The sequence below is a fragment of the Xiphias gladius genome, chromosome 10, assembly GCF_016859285.1.
Source record: "Xiphias gladius isolate SHS-SW01 ecotype Sanya breed wild chromosome 10, ASM1685928v1, whole genome shotgun sequence".
Classification (NCBI taxonomy): domain Eukaryota; kingdom Metazoa; phylum Chordata; class Actinopteri; order Istiophoriformes; family Xiphiidae; genus Xiphias; species Xiphias gladius.
The window spans coordinates 19,450,138-19,470,285 of NC_053409.1; the positions used below are offsets into that span (position 1 = coordinate 19,450,138).

At 39.9% G+C, this 20,148-nt stretch overlaps 1 protein-coding gene across 5 annotated transcripts; it reads left to right on the top strand.

Annotated features, from left to right (window-relative positions):
* The first annotated feature begins 4,189 nt into the window (after positions 1 to 4,189).
* Positions 4,190 to 18,054, top strand: LOC120795302 (polypyrimidine tract-binding protein 1-like). 5 transcript variants are annotated; one of them, XM_040137114.1, is made up of 16 exons: positions 4,190 to 4,526; positions 5,295 to 5,348; positions 5,624 to 5,651; positions 9,570 to 9,630; positions 9,786 to 9,958; positions 10,402 to 10,548; positions 10,876 to 11,046; positions 11,947 to 12,057; positions 12,316 to 12,496; positions 12,777 to 12,857; positions 12,995 to 13,152; positions 14,642 to 14,675; positions 15,752 to 15,844; positions 16,173 to 16,389; positions 16,656 to 16,733; positions 17,007 to 18,054. In XM_040137114.1, the coding sequence occupies exons 1-16, from the start codon at positions 4,360 to 4,362 to the stop codon at positions 17,137 to 17,139; spliced, it is 1,887 nt and encodes a 628-aa protein (XP_039993048.1). In that variant the 5' UTR covers positions 4,190 to 4,359; the 3' UTR covers positions 17,140 to 18,054. The 5 variants fall into 5 exon arrangements, with proteins under 5 accessions (XP_039993048.1, XP_039993047.1, XP_039993049.1 ...); XM_040137113.1 differs by having other exon boundaries at positions 4,192 to 4,526; positions 5,621 to 5,651; XM_040137115.1 differs by lacking the exon at positions 4,190 to 4,526 and adding an exon at positions 4,552 to 4,578 and having other exon boundaries at positions 5,621 to 5,651.
* Positions 18,055 to 20,148: the final 2,094 nt, after the last annotated feature.

Consider the following 20,148-nt stretch of genomic DNA (forward strand, 5'->3'; position numbering starts at 1 on the left):
TATCTGTGTGTATATCTACAGGAATGCGCATACATACATACTGTATGTATACACAGAGAAACATTTGTTTAGCTAAAGCTTTGCTTAATAGTGGGTCTCTGGGACAGCAGGAGAAAAAGCAACCTTGTGTTAGACCAACGCCTGTTCATCTATTCTGTGGTCGTCTAAATGTTTAATCTTGAATAAAAACTACTGTTTGTTTACAGCAAGTCAGATAAGTGTGTATGTAATTAGCCAAATGTATGCACAATGTAGCTGGAACGGTACACATAAGCCACAGTTAATGATGTGTGTGGTTTTGGCATCTTAGCTGATGGAGTCAAGGATGGGTAGAGGACACCCTTCTGGGAGACATACACACAATTATAGGCAGATAAACCTTACATTTTTAAAGGACTAACACACTGGCTAGTGATAAGAGAAGGAAATTGATACACAATTAAATACCCCTCAGTTATAGAGAGGGGATAAATTAGAATAGTAAGGTAAGATATGTGATTTGAAAGAGGACATGATCAAAACATAAAAAAGAAAAGTCCAGGGAGTAGTTCGAGCACTAGCATACTGAGCATGCAGTAGATGGGATTCCAGCTTCCAAACTGGATACCAGTGGGTTCGAGTATTCTGTAACGTGCACTTCCCAGATCATGCCACTAGAGAGCATCCGTCTACTGTATTGTAAATGAATCTTATTTTTTTGTCAATAAATATTGTAAGGTGTGTGTGTGTGTGTGTGTGCCAAAGAATGAGGGTGAATTTGGGAGACATAGAAGGAGAGGCTTTGAAAAAGGGCATTCATCAGAGGGAGGTGAGTTATGCACTATTCAACACAGCAGCTATAATTAAATTGCTTTTTGCTGCAGCAGCACTGCCTATGATAAATAGCAATTTGAAAATTCTCTTGGGCCCAGTATGAATGTGGCATATTTTGTTTGTAATTGCATTCTCTGTGATGAGCCAGATTTTACCATTTAATGGAAGCTGAAAAACTGTTCCACATCACAAGACAGAGAATATATTGTGTGCTGTTTTTAGGTCACGACTCTGACAATGCTTTTCCACACTCTCACACAAGCATAAATGAAAAACAGTAACTTCCTGGATGGGAGCAGGGGAATATAAAAAGTCACGGGTAATTGGAAATAAAATAGAGGGTTTAATTTCAAAGAATTTGAAAGGAAAAGGAGAAAATTCCATTTCTGGGATAAGAAGACCCAACACAAATCTGTTGAAGGATGGCACGCATAAATCATCCCAATCAGCCCTATGAGGGATAAGCAAAATCTAATTGCTGCTATGGTAACAAGTACCAATAACTTCCTTTCCTCTGTGATTAGTTTGTCAAATATAAGCCTCAGCTACCCCAGTATGAGACACAAATTACGATGGGCACACAACCATAATATTAAAAAAAACAATAAAACAAATTTTCCTTTAAAATCTAACCTCATTCACAAACCAAAAAAAAATCCTTCCTTTCCAACACTTATGGGAAACAATCAATATGTAGTCCTTGGTACTGCAGCAGTCTCTCTGAACCAGCAGATATCCATGGCTCATATTTTCTGGGAACAAATTACATACCTTATTCACACACATCACCAACTGTGACAGTTTGCAACTTTGTACTGCTGTCATTGGCCACTCTATCTGGGTTTGTGTTACTTCTCAATACTACTACATTTTTGAAGACACCATATCATTCAGTGCTTTCATCGCATTTCCTAACACGGTGATACAAACTAGTAAGTCTGTCAATGGGATGAATTAAAAAATTGTGTGTTCCTTTGTCTGAGAGCCTCTCTTCCTTCCTCTTCATCTTCATATTACCAAGCCGGCATACAGGTACATAACATATTTGTAGGCAACAAAATAAATTAGGAGAAATAAATTCTTTCCTAGACCTCTTTATGACCATATAGTTCACAGTACCGTCCCTAATGAAAGTTTCTAAAAAATGTTATCGTGTTTTGCTTCCAGTTCATTGGTTTTTAATGCCATATGTTCAACTGATTCTGCTTATATAGAGGGTGCACGTGCCCCTGTTGGGTGTTGACATACCTTAAGTGGTGTGTTATTGAGCTATGTATGTTACGTTCATGTCCTTCTGGGCCCTACACTACCCTCTTGCGGTAATACCAACAGGCTGTTGTATTTGTTTTACCTGTTTTATTGTCATCCCAGTACTCTTGCCCTTTGGATCCAACAATTGTATAGGTATTAACCCATCTTAACTCAATAGAATGGGACTTTGAAATTAACTGATTGTCAGTGGCTGCTTGGATAATATGGTTATGCCTACACAGTATTCCACACCCACATGGGCAGCGACCCAATCCAAGCAATTATCCATACCCTTACCATACACTCTGTGCAATGTGTGAAGATTTTTCAGCCTGGGTATGTTGTTGATTTTCACGACATGGCACGTTGTGCTAACAAACTACAGTATCAGGGCAATTACAATCTTCTTTGTGTTGTCTCTACCTAAACCAGATCTGCTGTTCACACATCGCACTGAGTGAATGAATCCGGATATTTCACACCAACTGTACATTTGAATAGGTCCTCAGAATGTTAGTCACTGAGACTTTGTACACTCCTCTAGATAGGATCAGACTTGCCCTCTTTTTTGCAGGCGACTTACATCTATATTGTTGACATCATGAATAAGTACTCTGGGACTGTATAGTAATTTTATTTTCTGCCTTTGAATTTTGTTTTCCCCCAGCCTTCTAAAGCGGGATTCATAAATCCAAAATGTTTAAAATGGGATGAAGGGAAGAAGGCTACACTAATATAAAAGAATTACAGCTTGACTCTCCCAAACCTTAGTGACTTTTGTCTCATTTACAGTGGTGAAATCACTGAGACTTAGTGCATTTACTCAAGCACTGTACTTACGCTAAAATTATGAGGTAGCCTATTTGCAATTTAATAAAGTATTTTAGTTTAATGATACTTAGTACTTAAACTCCACTATATTTCAGATGAAAATACTGTAGCCTACTACTGTACACTACCTTTTTATTTGACAGCTAAGCTACTAGTTTAATATTTTGTATGATGAGCTAATAAAATATGAAGCACTGTTACCCATTAAATTACCCAAATGAAGTAGTTAACAATGGCTACACACTATTGGCATAAAATTCCTGCTTAAATATTAATGCATCAGTATGAATAATTGAACAATAACATTTAATATATAGCCAGGTGACAGAAAATTAATCAGTAATTATTTTGATTGCCTAACTGAAAAATACCTTTAATCATTTTTTAAGCAAAAATGTCAAACATTCTCTGGTTTCAGCTTTTTTAAATGTTAGAATTTGATTCCTTTCTTTGCCATTGACAAAAGTAAGCTTACTTTTAAAAACCTTGGACTCTGGGAAACTGCAGCAGGCATTTTTTTCACCATTTTCGGACATTATATCGACCAAATGATTGATTGATTATAACTGATATAACAAATCAGCAGATTCTTCAATAATGGAAGTAACTGTTGCAATGGAGTATCAACTTTTACTCAAGTAAAGGATCTCAATACTTCCTCCACCACTGCTCTTTTTAACCACTGAATTGGACACTGGAGCTGATTTAAACGCACCACTGAAACAAAATGCTTAGTGTTCACATTTGGAGGTGTGTCTATGCTCCTGGCATGTACTGTATATCTAAAAAGTCTAATGAGGGACCAAACACTCAGTTGTCAATGTATTAGGAACACCCAGCTAAAATTAATGCAGTCTAATACAACTGTCCTTCAATAAATCCAACCTTCGCGAAGGTTATAATGTTCAGTTTTTGTTGAAACTGTGTCAAAGAGGTGTTGACTCAACTGCATGATCAATTTAGAGGCTGCATTTTGTGCTACTGCGGGACTGCATTGCATTTTTACAAAGAGCTGTCTGTTGTTTACACTACCCCCGCTGCTTTGAACGGGGCGAACAAAATAATAGGAACAGATGTCACCATAACGCGAAGCCGTTCAACATCCTCCAAAAATGGTCACACAGTCGAATCGACACCCCTCTAAACGCCGTTTCAACAAACACTGAAACCTTCGCGAAAGGAAGATTCATTGCGGCACTGTTGTATTAGACGGCATTAGTTTCAGGCTTGGGTTACTTAATAAACTGACAACTCAGTGTAAAATTAACTTCATGCTTGTCCCCCTGGCACCGGCTTTGGGGAAAAACCTAGACCGGCTGCCCCTCTTTCATTTCAGCGTGTTAACGTGCTGACCGAAAGAGACGTTTCGTCACATCAAACTCTATCAAACATTACCACTTGATATGATGTACTGGAAATTTGCCGCGGCCTTCTTTTTTCACCAAATGATGGTCTTCTTGTCCAATGGCGACTCCAGCAGAGGCTGGTCCCCGCCTGTTTTTGGCTCTTGGAAGTGCCTGGACTAATCAGCGCTCGCCTCCGTGTGTTCAGCCATTTTGTAAGAAAATCAAGCAAGTCTGCCGCCCTACCTTCGCTTCAGACCTGCAGTTTTTTTCTTGTGCAATGGACGGGTAAGTGAAAAAGAACAACACGTAAGACTTATTTTTTCAAGACAAACCAACCGTTGAGTACCTTCTTTTCATATATGGGTGGCTTTTTAAATTTGCCCGATTCCGATGGCTGCTTCGCTTAACCGTTAGACAGGAAAAGTTAACTTGAAACTGTTTTTTCATCAAAACATGCAACAGTTAGCAGGAGCGTAAGCTAACTAGCAGCTGCTAGCCGTCGCAAGCTAATAAACCTTAGTTGCGTGGAGCGTTTTTATCGCACAATGTAAACGGCACTAACGCTTGGCAAACGTAACTTGATGAGAGCCGACATATGGATAAACTTTTTCGTTTTAGGAACACAGTGGCAGCTCTGCCGTTTTCTAACGCAGTGTTTAGTTAACGTTGGCTAAATGTACCTCGGTAAGTTGGTTTCACGGGAACTCGAGCGCTAGCTAAAGCAACGTGTCTCATTTCCGCATTCATTTGTCTGCTGAGTGCCAGGGCCATGTTGAAGATGTCTGGCCTGAACATTTCATGTTGATTGAATCTGAGACTTCTACACCGGGTTATCTAAACTGAGTAGGATACACAATAGGGTATTGCTTCATTCAACCGTATTCTCATCTTTTGATCATCCGAATCTGACAGTTTATGGTACTTCGATAGCGGAGTGAACGCTGGCTGGAGTTCGCCCTCCAATACGCTTAACGTAAATGTGTTGGTGGAGATTAGTTTCATTATTATTTGTGCCACTGAAGTTTTCTCTTGTGTTTTGCCTATCCACTACAGCCGCCTAGACGCTGACTTGTACCCTCTGGGATCCGGCTACGTCCCTGAAATTGAGTAAGTATTTTGTATATTTTTGCATGTCCGACTTTAGCTTGAAATATTCAGTTTTCTGTGGTGCTTTGTGAATTTCATGTTCTCATATCTGAATTTGGAATTTGGTTTCCTTTTGGTTGACCAGTACTATATCTTTCATTTTGTATGGATGCGTGTTTCAAGACTGTGGAATTCTCTACTCTTTTGTTTGATTTTTAAACTGGATCTCATTACAGATTATGGTTATTTTTCTTTGATTTCCTGTCTAATTAGGAACCTTTTTTCTTTAACAGCAGTGTCCATGACATATCAGTTGGCACAAAGGTAGGCAATTATTGAGTCATCTTCTCTTTGCAGCTCTTTTTTCTTTTCACTTTCCCTCATTTCACTGACTAAACTACAGAATAAATCCCAATAGTTAAAATTTGTCTGTAGTTATGTTAAACTCTTGACATTGTCTTTGCAAAGTACATACATTGATGTACCAGGAGAGCACTCATTTGCAAGTTTAAAGTTCCACTAAGTTTTGTAGCTGAATAATGTCTCCTATTTTGTCATTTATACCCTTTACAATATGGGGACATTTGTGCTGGAATTAGAATTTTCATCATAATAGCGCTGAAATCAGATGAGTTTTCATTGTATTTACCTATTTCTAAATGTGACATGGATTTCTAGATGTATCCAACTGCAGCTAAATACATTTTTAGGAAACAGAGGTTTCAGAAACTTTTTACAAGTCAGAATGGAAATGGAAAACAACTGTGCCAACACTGGGGACTTGAGACACATAGTCTGTCAGTTTGCGAGTCCTTCCTCTATAATTACAGAACTGCTGTCTAAAGCCATTTCTCATGTGTAATGAGTTTGCAGTTGCAGGCTGACTCTCCTTTTAAAGATTTATGAAATACAATCGAATGGTCAGCACATGGAGGTTGCAGCAACTCTCAGGACTGTGGACATGGTGTATTTGATAATTCAATTATAATAGACTATCTGAGGTGGGGCTTTATGTTTTCCTGCCCTGTTTCTGTTGGGTTGTGTGACTGTTGGGGGAAATGAAACTTCCTGCTGTTTATTTTCTGTGTTCTTTAATAGGCTGTTGGCTTTACTGGAATGTTAAGAAAGCAGCTGAATCCTGCCCGAGTGCTAGATCTTTATCCAATCTCATTCTATCACAAGACCACTCTACCAGCACTAGTAAAACAGATCAGCAGAAAAGTATTGTCCAATGTTCAGTCCTGCTTATGTAATTGAAATATCAGTGTTTGCATGCGCAAACGTGTTGAAGAAGGAACACGTTTTTTGTTTAGTTTTTGTTTTTTGTTTTTGCACCTAGCTGGTTTCAATTTTCATACCCAATAAAAATACCTTCCTAAGTAGTCATCCTTGGTAACATGGCCTAGGGCAGCTATGTGTAGATGGAGTAATTGATCTCAACTTAAAGCTCATACCATCCTCCTGCAACCATTCTCATCCTCCCGGCCAAAGGTCTTTTCACTGTTTAAACAAGCACTCTGATACACATGCCCATAACAGGGACACACCCCACCCCCTCTATTCATCATTCAATTTGGCTTGTTGTTTTCGACATGATTAACAAAGCGTCATTTAATGGGTGCTGATCGATGGTCGGGATTTGTCTCCTGGTGTGTTTCCTTCTAAAACCTTTCCTGTTTTCTGGATTTGATATGCTGTGGTAATGATGATGCTGAGTTATGGAGTGCTGCCTTGCTGGAATCTGTAATTATTCCGTCTGGGCAGAGTGTCTGGCATTCCGCGGTCGCATTCCAATCTCCCCCTCCAGCCCCCTGGTGAGGCACAGCTCCCTGCCCCCTCCACTGACAAAGGACGATCACACTGAACAAACATGTCTGTACCTGTGCTCCTCTCCTTTGTGCTTTTTCTGAGAACCAACCACCAACACCCCAGCAGAGGCCAAAATTAGGTTGCTTGCAGAAGCATGTACAAATGAATCATCTCAGATTTAGTTACCGTGTAAGATCCAGGTGGTTTTATTCTTTCTTTGATGCAATGAAACCCAGGTGTGATGCAGTGTATGGAGCAGGGAAATTGCCTCCAGTCTATATTTCCTTGTAAAATTAAGTCCAAGGTACTGCCATTGTCACTGAAAGGAAGTTGCTCCACAGTTTCAGTATGTGGGCCAGCAATGTGTCATCATCTCCTGACGGTTACCATTATACTGTCAGCGCTCTGAGCAAACAAAGGATGTGACCAAGTCGATACACATTTAGTGGGTTTGTGTTGGGTTTGGCACTGCGTTGGACTCAACTAAAAGACCATTTATAAGCTCTATTTTTGTTTTACTGTCTTTGTAACTTAACTTTCTTTGTGCTGCTCAGCACTCTCTACAAAACTATCTGCGAAAGTTATAGTTATATTTTTCTGTCAATAGTAAGTCCTTTGATTTGAATGTGACTTGACGTTCCTGCTCTGCACTGTACACTTAGCTCTGTGGTTATTATTAGAATGAGGAAGTGGGGGGTAGAGAGAAAGAGACTCCAACCATAGAACAGTAACCATCAGTACTCACGGGGAAGTTTAGCAAAACACTGGAAGCAGGCCTGATCTCACTGCTCTTCCTGTTTGCAGTGAGTCTGCTGACTGATGATGTGACACAGCCCGCCCATGACCATTGAGTCAGGCTGGAGCCACTTCCTTCATTTCTCATGGCTTGCATTGCCCCCTTGGCCCATTTATCAAGCAAAAATATTGTTTTTTACATTTTATTCCCACCAAGTAGAAAACACCACTCTAATCCATTCATTGTAATCTGTGTTGTGAATCTTTTTTAATACTCATATTTTTACTACTACATCCTTGTTCTAGACAAAATTTTTGGCTTAATACTCCTATTGAGAGGTAAGAGCTCTGTCCCATGCTCCTTCCAGTTGCACCCACTGCTTACTAAACATTGATCATATAATTCTTGTCAGAGACTGGCTTACAGGCTGTACAAGTGATTGCATTTCATGTATGCATTCCATTTATGTCAAGATTTAAACATTGACCAAAGGAGCAGGTTCCTGATCCTGAAACCACAGTGAAAAGGCATTGGAATGTCTTTGTAGTTCATGAATTGCGATAGCAGACCCTGTTTGCGTGGGCCTCAGAGTGAGAGTAACTGAGTCAGCCAAACCATCTGGAAGTCAAAGGCTAGTTTATACTACAGCTTACAGTGTTGTGCTCTCATAACAACTGTCTCAGTACCCCAAACCACTCCATTACAATGTGTAGCGGTAGCACCAAATGTCCCCTCTCAGATTACCTTATCCATGCCTTTTGTGAGTAGACCTTGCAGCCTGACCAGGAACCCCACCACCGCCATAACCTTTGCATATTTAAAAGCCAAGACATGCTAGGCGGGGAAGAATGTTAGCAAACCTGCATAACTGGTTGTTGTTAAAACACTGCAGGGCTCTTCAACTCCCAGAGAGTCCTCTGGGCTCCATATGTGTGTGTGCTGCCATGTAACAATGCCCCTAGTCTCAGCCTGAACAGGACCGTCATTGTAGAGTGCTGTAGAGCTAAGGCTGCTGAGCCACTTCTTGTGACTGCAATACTTCATCTCGCACAACCACAAACACAGAGAGCCACGAGAACAGCCCTGAAACAGCACTTTATATCTACTGAAGAGAGAGAGAGAGGCTGGGCGAGGCTTTTTCAGCTGACAGTAAACGAGTGTGAGCTGGGAGTATCTCCATCTTGTCTTCTGATCCAGAAGGCTTCAGTGTGTTATTCTTCCTGAATTATGAGAAGATGGCTTGTACTAACTGACAGCTGCTGTTAAGCTAAGCTGTAAATGCTTAGTTGTGTGACTCAAGCTGAATAGTAGCTGTTCCTCCTTGAGTGTGATTGGCATTAAAACCTAATAATTTGGCACATTGCCCAGAGTAAGAAATTATAGCCCATCATGACCGTGACTTTAAAGTTTTTAACTAGATAGTACTGTTAGAGAAGAGGATAAAATGAAATGGGAAGACACGATTATTATAGGGAGTCAAATATCCCTGCTGACAAGCTAGGTCACTGAATTCTTGTTGGTTAGGAAGGTGGAGCTCTTCTCAAGCGTGTTTGCTCGATCCTCTTTTGGTTATCAGATTACTTCCTCCTTTATCACACAATGGCTTAGTAATATGAGAGCTGTGCTCTCCACCTGCCATGCTGTGCCCTCAATGGTGATCACAGTGAAGTGAACCATTGTTTTCTCTCCTTCTGCAGAGGGGATCCGACGAACTCTTTTCTTCCTGCATATCCAACGGGCCCTATATCATGAACTCAGGTAGGGGGGTTGCCATGGAGGGGTGAATCCTTTCTATTGAAGCGCTTGTCTTGTCTGTGTTGTTTGTGTTGCCATGACGATCAATCCATTATTCAAGAAGAACCAGCGCCTTCTGTTCCCTCCATGATTGTACCTGCCTCTGTTTTCTCTTGCAGCCAATGGCAACGACAGCAAAAAATTCAAAGGTGACGTCCGCAGTCCTGGTGTTCCGTCACGCGTGGTCCATGTACGCAAACTGCCCAACGACATAAACGAGGCTGAGGTTATTGGTTTGGGACTGCCCTTTGGGAAGGTCACTAATCTGCTGATGCTGAAAGGGAAAAACCAGGTAAGGAAAGATATAAATGCAGGTCTGCTCACCAAACCTGTATGGTTCGCACTCCTGGATGAAATTTCTCTTTAGGCTTGGGACAAGGGATCGGTTTTCTAGGCTTTTGTCCTGACTTGAAAATGATAATGACTTTTGTTACATCCTTGTAGTTTATTGGGTAGGGAGACATGCCTTCTTGCTGAGATTTCTGGAGGAAGACATTTAATCCCTCTTGAATTTCTTAATTATCTCCTGTTTTCTTTATCCAGCAGTTCTATGTCAAACCCAATAAAGATCTCAAATGAAATTTTGGTAAAAATAGACAGTGCATTTAAGTAGAAGGGTTTGCAACAAATCTGCAAAGTTAAGAATGCTTAATAAACATTGCTTCAGGGTGATACATTATTGTATCACATTGACGGGATGAAACATTGAATGTTTTCCTCCATCCTCCCCTGCAGGCGTTCTTGGAACTAAACAGTGAGGAGTGTGCACAGACAATGGTGAGCTACTACTCCTCTGTCACCCCCGTCATTAGAAACCACCCCATTTACATGCAATACTCAACCCATAAGGAGCTCAAGACGGACAACTCCCCTAACCAAGTGGTAAGGACTCATTGTCAAGCATGCATACACTTCCTTGCTCTTCATATTGACTGTTTTGATTGAACTTTTGTTATTATTTATAAAAAATAAACACTGCAAGGTGATGTTTTGCCTAGTAGTTTGCAGTGTAGACCAAATAATGGTAAATAATTATATAAAGGTAATAATTACCCTAGTTTTATTGTAACTGTTGTGGAATTTTGCAGGCAAACCACATGAAACTGTAAGCTGAAAATATGGCACTTGCCTTGCACAAAAAATGTCACCCACATTAGCGTACTTTTCTCATTCCATGTTAAGAAGTTCCTTTGACTTTTTCCCCCTAAGCGTGCCCAGGCAGCTCTGCAGGCAGTCAATGCATTGCACGGAGGAGGGATGGGAAGCATGGCCATTTCCGCAGACGCAAGTAGCATGGGAGGAGCAGCGTCTCAAAGCCCCGTACTCAGAGTCATAGTGGAAAACCTCTTCTACCCAGTCACCCTGGATGTACTACATCAGGTACAGGCAAATTTTGTAGTTTTGTTTGTGGATAGTGATAGAAAAATATAGTAGGATAAAAAACAAAAAACTTTTTTTTTAAAGTTTCAGTTTTAGCAAAATAAAACACTGACGTTTGTTGTTGTAGACTTACGAATTGAGCCACAAAAGTTATGCAGTTAATTTATAGATTTCAATTTCAACTATGGCATATTATATGCTTGCTAGTTGTTTTTTAATTTATTTGCTTGTCAGTTCCCTTTCTTATTACAGGCCTTTAAACAGGCCTTTGAGTGTGAGTGGTGGAGTTTGCTTGTTGACTGGCTTTACAACCAGTTGATCAGAGTTTTTATTTTCAAGCTTGCCATTGGTCTCAAACATAAAAAAAAATCTTGACATTTACAGTATGTTTTTTTTGTTTGTTTGTTTGTTTTTTTAACATTACAAATAGTTTAACATCTGCCATTAATTACCGTAGGTGACCTTTTTGTTCTGTTGCAGTCATTGTGTAAAATTAGCAGTTGAACAACTAGCTGTACAGCATTAGGTGATTTGCAGCATCACATACAGCATTTACAGATTTTGACTTGTGCAAACTTACAAATAACATGACCACGTGCTATACTACCCACTCAGCTACTATAAATATATTTTGATACTTCATTGTTTTTGCATTTGCCGCTTTTCTCTTCTCATCATTATGTGACTGACAAATTGAGCCTGTTGCTCGCATTTATATTGTTTGCAAGATACTTTGCAAATCTGTGGTTACAACATAAATAAAATATGCATGTCGGTAACATTGAGACTCTTGTTTAAAAGATATATAAATATGCCTTGTTAATCCTCCAGTATAGTTGTAATGAAAATCCTAAGTGTGTTATCATAAAGACATCCCTAATTATGCTGTCTCCCCTCCAGATTTTTTCTAAGTTTGGCACTGTGCTGAAGATTATCACTTTCACTAAGAACAACCAGTTCCAGGCTCTGATCCAGTATGCTGATGGCATGACAGCCCAGCACGCTAAACTGGTAAGATTGGCACAACTAATTCTCTGTGTCATGATGTTTCAGTCTGAGGTTGTTACCATTGGGTAACAGGTCATTGGGTGCTTTGTCACATTCCAAAGGGTTAAGGCTGGCCATGAGAAATTAAACAATTTAAAGCAAGCTATTGCAGTAACAGTGAAGTTTGTAAACTGCGGGACCAATTGATCAAACATGAAACCGTAGATAAAATTACTCACCACAGACATTATCCTAAGCCTAATGCTGCAACATTTGTTTCAGTCTCTGGATGGACAGAACATCTACAATGCCTGCTGTACCCTGAGAATTAGCTTCTCCAAGCTCACCAGCCTCAATGTCAAGTACAACAATGACAAGAGCAGGGATTACACCCGGCCAGACCTCCCAACTGCAGATTCACAGCCCTCCATTGATCACCAGACCATGGCTGCCGCTGCATTTGGTAAGATTGGGACATGATTTAAGGCAGTTTTTGTATTGGTTCTGATCGGATCCATAAATCTCAACAAGCCTGTGTATGCATAATCCAGTTGCCTTTGATTTAGCACTTCTAGGTTATACTTCGAGTGTGTCCTTGATTTACCAGTTTAATTGTTTGTAAGCGTTTTCTGGTTTGAATTCTTCGGGTGGTTTTTTTTTTTTTTTCAAACTCTTATTATTGCAGGTACACATTTAATGGCGAAGTTTGTATTTTTATTTTTGTTTGTTTTCTCTTGTCCCAGCTGCACCAGGCATAATCTCAGCCTCTCCCTATGGTGGAGCACATGCCTTCCCCCCAACCTTTGCCATCCAACAGGCAGCAGGTCAGTAGACAAACTTTTTTCAGTCCTGCTGTTTCTTTTATAATGAGGCACGTATCCCTTCTCAAAACATTGGTCTGCTATTTATAGTATCTAAAGTCCAGAAAACTTATGATAATTAATATTTTTTTTCCACATAGGTCTGTCGGTGCCTGGTATTCCCAGTGCCCTGGCATCCCTGGGTGTGGGCCATGGTAGCATGGCGGCTGCAGCAGCAGCTGCCAGCCGGCTCGGCCTATCAGGGCTCACAGCCTCTGGGGGACACAACGTCTTGTTGGTCAGCAATCTGAACCCTGAGGTCAGTACACTCACATGGCTTAAACAGTTCTACATCCTGCCTCTTTCAGTGCAGTGCTGAGCAACATCAAAATATTACAGTGCCTTCTCTTCAAACTATGATGCATGGACCTGGATCAATTTGTTCAAGAAAAACCAGTGTTTTTGCCCCCCATCTCCCACCACCATGTGATCGCATTAGTTGGAGTACCCTGACCACTGTTTTTGAATAACAGGGCGGGCAACAAGTCAAAACTTCTTCTCTTTCAGGACCTCTCTGTGTTTGACCAAACCTGCTGCATTTCTGACCTGCCACTTTGCTCACTGTGAATTTTAAGTTTATTCAAAACACTAACTTCTTTATTTTATTTTTATTTATTTTTTTATTTTTTTAAACTTACCATTTCATATCTTCATTTTTGTCCATTAGTTGAAATCATTCTTGAGTTGTTGGAGAGACAATATTACTTTTTTCTTTGTATTTTTTTTTAAGGAAACGCATCATGTCCGTTATGTAGGTCTTTTTTTCTTTTCTTTTTTTTTTTTTATATACATATAGTGTGTAGAATGCATAAGTAGTCTGTCACACTCATTACATTTATTGTAGTTATGTAGTCACATTAAGCATATTAATTTAAAGACCAGTTTTTAAGTTTATACGATTATTATAATTGATATTCAGATTTGTCTGTTTTTATTACAATGTAATTAAAAATAATTTAAGCAAACATAACCTGTAATCTAAAAGTAAATATTGTCTCTGCCTTTTTCTGTATTTCATTGTTAATCTTTTTTTCTCTTCTTTTTCTTCTAGTGTTCCCATAGTGACAATGCATTTTAATTTAGCCAGTTCTACTGTCTGAAGCACTACATTTCTTTGTGTATACTGACCTTGTTTTTTACTTCCTTTTTCTCTCTCTTCTTTCTCTGTCCCCCTTTCCCTCTTTTTTTGTTTTAAAACACCCTCACCTCAACTCTTGCAAACTGACTGCACGCCCCATGACCAATTGTTCCCTCTGTCCTCCTCTCCCCTCTGCCACTCCTGTCACTACTACAACCACTCCTACTCCCACCCAACCCAACCCAACCCAACCCAACCAAACCCAACCCTCTCTCTCCCCTTTTCATTGTCCCCAATTTGGACAACACCCACAAATTGAAAACACAAAAACACAACATTGGCACCTCTTTGGTCCCCCTGATTTTACCATCATCTGTCTTTCCACCATCTCCCTTTTCTCCACCTCATCTTTGTCTATCTCTTCCTCCTCTCTCACGCTGTTTCAATCCTTTCTTCCTTCTCTTGTCCTCTCTTCATTCTCTTCGTCCCTCATGCCTCTCCTTCCTCCATGGTACTGTGGCCTTCCTGTGGACCTCGCTGCCTGTGGCCTGCGGACATGTCCCGACTCCACTCCACTGTCCTCCACTCCGCTCCGTCTCTTTTCCCCTGTCCCCTGTTCCCTCTCCCCCTTTGGCCCCCTGCCCCGCTGCTCCCCCTGCTGTCTCTAAAGAGCGTTACGCCACACTGCCTCTTTATTCTTTTCGGTACGTTATCATCCTTTCATCTCCTTTTTTATTACTACTGTTACCTGGCAAGGTGGGCATGTCTTGTCTCATGTTGTTGGCTTTGTTTTTTTTAACCACTGATGGCTCGTCATCAGGCTACAAGGCTATGAAGGGTGGGGGTATCTGTTTGTTTTGGGGTTTGTATGACCTGTTTTGGTTGTTGTGGGTTTGTGTAAGGAAAGTAAGGTGAGAACACCACACAAAGCTGCAGCATTTCATTCAATTTTGATCAACCATGGTTTAATGTCCAAGGGCAAAAAATATTTGCAGTTTTCATCTTCAAAGAGCACAGCCCTTCAATGGAAATATTGCTCTACTAAATAGAAATGTAGGGATCATTTTGTTCAGGGATGAGACAAGAAGTTGATCTAAATTCTGAAGCATCACCCTCCGGAAGTGGATAAAAGTCAACAAATTTTTTTTTTTGTAGTTCTGCGCCATGAAAATTCATGAGTTTTCATTTTTGTCGGGCTGAATTTTTTTGTGTGTGTGTGGTTGCCTTGAGTCACTCAGCAACAGCACAGAGAAAGATGAAATGCTGCTGCTTTTTTTAGTGATTGTTAGTTGACATATCCCTTGGATTATGTCACCATATTATTCTTTTGCAATTTGTGTCAGTTGTTCTAATGTAGGTATGTGCATGTTTAGTTTATTCCTGCATGTCTATCAGGCCCTCAAGTTGATCAAGTAATCAACTTTTTCTTCTGTAGAGCAATCGAACCGATCAGAACCACGCATTTTACTACTGATCCCCCCCCCAAAAAAAATCATCTCCCCCTTCCCCAGACATAACCATTTTAGCTGTTGAAATCTATGTAGTTGTTATCGAAGAGGGCTTATGTAGGATTAGTTGTAGAAATTCCACACAGAATTACTGAATAGCCTGACAATTACTTTTTAATCAGACAGTGTTCATTTAGTAGCAGTATGAATATTAATGTGTCTGATTTGATAGTTTAAATTGTTTTGTTGCTGTGATTGGCTGTGTGGCTCCTGTTGAGGCTGTCTTGGTCTTTGTTGCACTTGTATTGTGACATCATCCTCTTCTTCCCTAGGCGTGTATGGCGATGTGATGAGGGTGAAGATCCTGTTCAATAAAAAGGAAAATGCTCTGATCCAAATGTCAGATGGCACGCAGGCTCAGCTAGGTAGCTACACTCAAGACCCACAACACACTATCTGCTTTCTTTGATCTAGCATTTTCTTTAATATTTTTTTGCATTTTACCATACATTGTTTTGAGCCTTTACTTAAGGGTCTCAAATAAGCAAACAGTACAGGTTTTGATAAATGGCTGGTTGCCTGTTACTGATTATGTAACGTTTCATTTATTTAACCATTGGTAACTACACAAAGTATTTAGAAAATCTTTTCAGAAATTTGATGTCGATGTATCAAGGAGAGGGTAGGATGGAAACTGATTTAAAAATCAATTAAAGGGTTTCAAGTGTGGACTATCCTATTAATGTTTCTCAGCTATGAGCCACCTGAATGGCCAGCGGCTTCATGGCAGGGCCATGCGCGTGACATTGTCAAAACACACCACAGTGCAGCTGCCAAGAGAAGGCCACGAGGACCAGGGCCTCACAAAGGACTACAGCAACTCACCGCTGCATCGTTTCAAGAAGCCTGGCTCCAAAAATTACTCCAACATCTTCCCACCCTCTGCAACACTCCACCTCTCCAACATACCGTGAGTGCTGCTGCAGCAGCCTTTGTGCTCTAAGCTTTTCTTTTGTAGTCCTGACTCATTTTTACTATATTTAGTGCTTTGGATTAAGTAGTTGTGACAGTATTCTCTAAGCATGCTACTCTAGAGGTGAATTTTTTTTAGATTTAATCAGGCCTCTTGTGCCTTGTTTTACCACACTAGTACATAAACAAATAAGTAAAGGGAATATATACCCACATAAATTCTTCATGTTGATTTTTTTGTTTTTGTTTTTTCCCTTCTGATAGGCCTTCTGTGGTGGAGGATGATCTCAGGAGGCTGTTTGCCAGCTCAGGAGCCACAGTCAAGGCCTTCAAGTTCTTTCAGTAAGTCTCCGTTCAGTTAACATTCAGTTTTTTTGAATTATGTCCACACTGGGGTTTGAAATCTTAAGAACTCCCTACAACTTAATTTAATACAAAGCCAATTCGAGCAAGAGTTGCTATAAATTGTTCATTCTTTAGAGTCTGACTAAGATGTCTTGTAGAGCATTGAGAAAATTCAGTCCTTCAAGTACAACACAGCAAATAGCAAGCAACCCACACAAAGTGGGCAGATTTTTGACACTTTGGAACACATTTTTCTCCTTTATTTAACAGAAAAGATCGCAAGATGGCCCTGATCCAGATGGGCTCAGTCGAGGAGGCAATTGAGTCCCTCATTGAGTTCCACAACCACGATCTGGGAGAGAACCACCACCTTCGAGTGTCCTTCTCCAAGTCCACCATCTGAGTGCCTTTTCTTCCTCCCTCCAAACCTATTGCCATCTGAATCCTACTTTTCTCAAGTTTGGCTTCAGTGGAAATGGCAACCATATCATATTTATGTCTGTGTTTCTATGTAAAGTGTTGCTCGTTTCACCCCCATTCTTAGTTGTTCCCCATCGTTAATAGGTTTGGGTATCAGATTTGAGCAAGTCTGCATATTTATTCTGGTTCCTATTCCTGATTTGAAATTTTTTCATATTATAACAAAACAGACACCAAAAATAGGCTGAAAACAAAAACTTTGTATTTTGAATAAAAATATAGACAAATTTTAATATTCCTTCCCGCCATGCAAAATAGGAATTGTCGCTGTTCTACACTTTTTTTTGTATTTGAGCTAGACTTGCTTGCCCTAGCTGATTCAGGGGCATTATGACTTCAACTTTGGACATTAAATATAATGCCATGGTAAGTAAGACAGACTTCCTCCAGTCCTGGAAATTGCTTTTGATCAGTGATTACAGTTTCTTGTATCACTGCTGTCTTTTGTGAAGCTTTTTGCTAGCTCTTGTCCGTAATAATACAAACATTATTCAAATGCATTGGCCTGTGTATCAGGCGATGTAAATGAAAAGGTCCAAACTTAGTTCAAGAGTCAGAGTAGAATCAAAGCCTGTTTCTGATCCAATCCATGTTTCGTTTTTCTTTTTTTTTGTTTTTTCTCTGGGTTTTTTTGTTTTTAATGGGAACTATTGCAGTTCAAAACAGGTCCTTACCGCCCAAACCTAATAATTTTTTCCATCATTAAGTTTTAAAGGGGGGTCCTGAGAAACAGGCAACACTCTGCATTAAAACATGTTATTATATTGGAGGTGAAGTAGGGGAAGCTGATGAACTGTCACTTTAGACCAAATCGCTTAAAAAAATTAAAAAAAAAAAAGACACCCTCCACCACAGATGTATGCTTATGTGGATGAATCCTATCCACACCAGACACACTTCAGCATTCCTTTTACTATGATAGTTGTGTGGATATATCTATGTGTGTGTGCCTTTTTTTTAAAAATGCCACTTTGAACCAGTTTGGCCAGTCAGAAACGGTTTGAGACAAGGATTTTGTTTTGGCTCACAGACCAACAAACAACTTATTTCCCAGTATCCATTTTTATTTTATCTTCTTGTAACTACCCACATATTTGCTTTGGGGGATCCATACCACTATCTGAAGTTGTTTAATAAGGACACATTCTTCTTTCACTCTTTATCTACAGTCTTGTGCCTTACTTTGCCCCAACCGGGTTGCCTTAAGCATTGCTCGGGCTTCATTTGGAAGAGACATGGTTCTCAAAATGCCTTTTTTTTTTTTTTTTTTTTTTTCGTCATGCCTTTCGGTATGTACCAGCATTGTTAAAATGGGGGAAAGTGGCTCATTCAGTCTTCTGTTTTTTCATATCTAAGGATTTGTATGCATATAGCCTGATTATATATATGTAGAAACTATGAATGTAAGTCAGTTAGATGCCTAATATCCTTGCTAGGTAATGTAGCTCTATTAGGTGTATTGTAGCAGGAGTGGAGCTGTATTCAGCCTTCCTGTCCTACAGTCCCCATTCACCTCCATTTAGTCTTCTCTCCATAGGGACAATGGTGTTTGGGGCCTCATTTAACCATATTATGTTCATCTATATGTGGACATCTATATATTCATTTACCTTTTCTTTTTAATTTTAGCATTTACATGTGTATCACTTCTAAGTTTAACTGATACCTGTATGTAGTGGCTGGGTTTGATCATTATCACAGTGCCTTGACTCCTTGAGTTTTTAATCTGAGGCTGAAACCCTGTGCGGTCTGATCAGTTGACTTTGTTTACCTCTCGTTCAGCTGTTTTATCTTACCTGTCTGCAAAGATGCCTTTATCCCATTATATTCAGGTAATCGTACCTGTGAGAGGGCAGCTGGGAGGCATTTGTCAATTGACAGTAACGACAGTCTTGGACTGTGTCTAAAAACCCAGTATATTTTTCTCTTAAATTCAGGATAACAGGATTACAGGGTGGAGTAAACCTCACCCGTTACCTGTCTGTGTCCACTTAAGCCACAGTCAGGTTCTTTAGTGCACTTTTCCTCAATGATAGGTCCAGGTTGGCACCATCACGCTGAAGTCTTAAATGTTGTCACATTCCTGCGTGCCTCAAGCACCCATTTCCACACCCTCGACCACTGTAGTCTTGGACCAGATACAGATGCGCTCTGTCTCTATTTTTGTAAAAGATTATTATGCATGATTTAACAAAGCTTCATGTAGCTGCAGACGGTTATTGCTGTTAAGGACCAAAGTATCTTCTATCCCTGGTGTTTTGTAGTGTTGTGATTTCTTAAGAGTTTTTTCACATTCCTGCTATTCCACAAAAACACAAGGCTTCAAATTCATTTTTTCTGTTCCTCAAATGCCTTGGACAAAAGTCACATGAAGTTAAAATATGTTTTGGGTAACAACGTCTATTGTATATTGTACCCCTTTTGTTTGATTGACTTTACAAAGAGCCTAATTTGGGTAGAGATTGCTTTAGAATGGATGCTTAATTGATCCACAGTCCTAGCTGTGATGTTGACAGTGTAGAACATTATATGCCTTTCAGTTTTTGTTAAAAGCTTTTATTTTTCTCTCCTTTTTTTTTTATATGGGAGCGGGGTGGGGTTATTGTATGAAGTGGGGTCGATGGTTGTATATATTCATGTTTTTGTACCACAAAATCATTTGGATTATATCCACTTTACGTTCAAAACATGTATATTTTGATAGAACGATACAGACCTATTAAGCTCTCTGGAGCTGTAAAAAACAAAACAAAAAAAAACTTTTGTAACACAAAGACATTAAACCTATCTGAACACAGAAGTGTCTCTGTATGTGCCCCGCTCCCCCCCCACCACCATTCTGTTCTTGTCTCTTGCATCTTCTGCTGCCTTCAATAAATCTTTAGTTTGTTCCTTCTTTCATCTGGCCTCATTTGGTTTCTGTCTCTTGCTC

Coding starts and splice junctions, on each gene's coding strand:
- LOC120795302 (XM_040137113.1), top strand. CDS start 4,360: ATGGCGACTCCAGCAGAGGCTGGTCCCCGCCTGTTTTTGGCTCTTGGA. Junction 10,549..10,875: donor ACAACTCCCCTAACCAAGTG/GTAAGGACTCAT, acceptor TTTCCCCCTAAG/CGTGCCCAGGCAGCTCTGCA. Junction 13,153..14,641: donor TCAGCAATCTGAACCCTGAG/GTCAGTACACTC, acceptor CTGTCTCTAAAG/AGCGTTACGCCACACTGCCT.